Source organism: Antrostomus carolinensis, unplaced genomic scaffold (assembly GCF_000700745.2).
Source record: "Antrostomus carolinensis isolate BGI_N321 unplaced genomic scaffold, ASM70074v2 scaffold11349, whole genome shotgun sequence".
NCBI classification, from domain to species: Eukaryota; Metazoa; Chordata; class Aves; order Caprimulgiformes; family Caprimulgidae; genus Antrostomus; species Antrostomus carolinensis.
Window position 1 is genome coordinate 4,494 of NW_010336443.1, and position 1,302 is coordinate 5,795.

The 1,302-nt window shown below is 36.6% G+C and overlaps 1 protein-coding gene across 1 annotated transcript in view; it reads left to right on the forward strand.

Annotated features, from left to right (window-relative positions):
• Positions 1-536: 536 nt before the first annotated feature.
• The window catches only part of LOC104530310 (protein disulfide-isomerase A5-like), a gene marked incomplete at its 5' end in the record, with an annotated part of 32,481 nt that continues 31,715 nt past the window's right edge, over positions 537-1,302 (forward strand). The window contains one exon of the mRNA XM_010174855.1: positions 537-607. Coding sequence (XP_010173157.1) covers positions 537-607 — 71 coding nt within the window. The remainder of the gene's footprint in view (positions 608-1,302) is intronic.

The following is a 1,302-nucleotide window of genomic DNA, read 5'->3' on the forward strand; positions in this document are numbered from 1 at the left end:
ACTGATGTGATTGAATCAGTGCAAATCCTTGCTAGAGGGACGTATTGCACCAGGGTAAAGCAGGGCTTATTATCAGGGCAGTTTAATTCAAATTACATTACTCAATTAAGCTGTGCTAGTATAAGCCTCTGCTTAAAGTCAGGAAGTCATGTGAGGGCCTGTGTTGTTTCTTTTTCAAGCAGATGAAGATTTGGAAACTGAAAGGGGTGAGGCTGTGCATGCTAGAAGCCATAGGCTTGACAAGTACTGTGTTTATAGTACTTTCTGGGAGGAAAGAGGTGTGGATGCAAACTCAGGAGTTTTATTAGTATTATTTAATAGATTAAATTCTTTGTTTAAATCATAGTGACCACTTTGGAAAAGATCCTAAATCATACTAAGGCTTTACAAATAAATTAAGTAAAATGAGTACTAAATTCTAGTAAATCTCTACCACATGGTTTTGGATTTTGATAATGGCTAGATGGGTCAATGAATAACCATGGCCTGTACAACTTAATTGGATTTTTTTTTTTTTTTTTTTTTTTTTTTGGCAGGGTGTGGACACTGTAAGAAAATGAAGCCAGAATATGAGAAGGCTGCAGAATTTCTCCATGTAGCCAGTGATGTAAGCTAATTTCCTTTATTATATCCTTCAAATAATCAGTAATAAATAACTGGAGTAATAAAGTGCCTTTTCTCCCTACAACAAATTCAGCTGTTCTCATCCTCCCACAGGACCCTTCAAAATGTGCTTCCAAAGTACAGTCTCATCGCTAATGCACGAGCCCTGCCAAAGTCTTAGCGAGAACATTCTGTCTTGAACGAAAACAAAATCGGAAAATGTTTATGTATTCTGCTGTAGGCCTTATACATAATATAATCAAATCCAAAATGGATTTTTTTTTCCCTCTTACTCAAAGGCATCAAATGTGAAGAAACATAGGCTTTTATTTATGAAAAAGGTTTGGAAAAAAACAAAGAGGGTTGATCCCTCTTTCAAATACCCTGGTTTTATGGTTGCATCATTCCATTAGCTTCATCTTAAGTGCTCCATCAGCATGGCCGGAGAAGAGAGTTCCAATAATATAAGTATTAGTGTTATTGATTCAGTCTCACGCTGTGTACACCATGCAAGATGAGAAGTAGAATTAGTCTCCCCCATACTTTAAGCATCTTCAGTGGAGACATCTATAGAGTCTCTTTGTAGTTATTGGAGAAGAAGGAGGAGATTAGAAAAAACAAAGATCAGATGAATTACACTCTACAAGTCTCTGTTCTGTGACTCTAATGGTAGTCCATGTAAAGATGCCCACAAGTTAG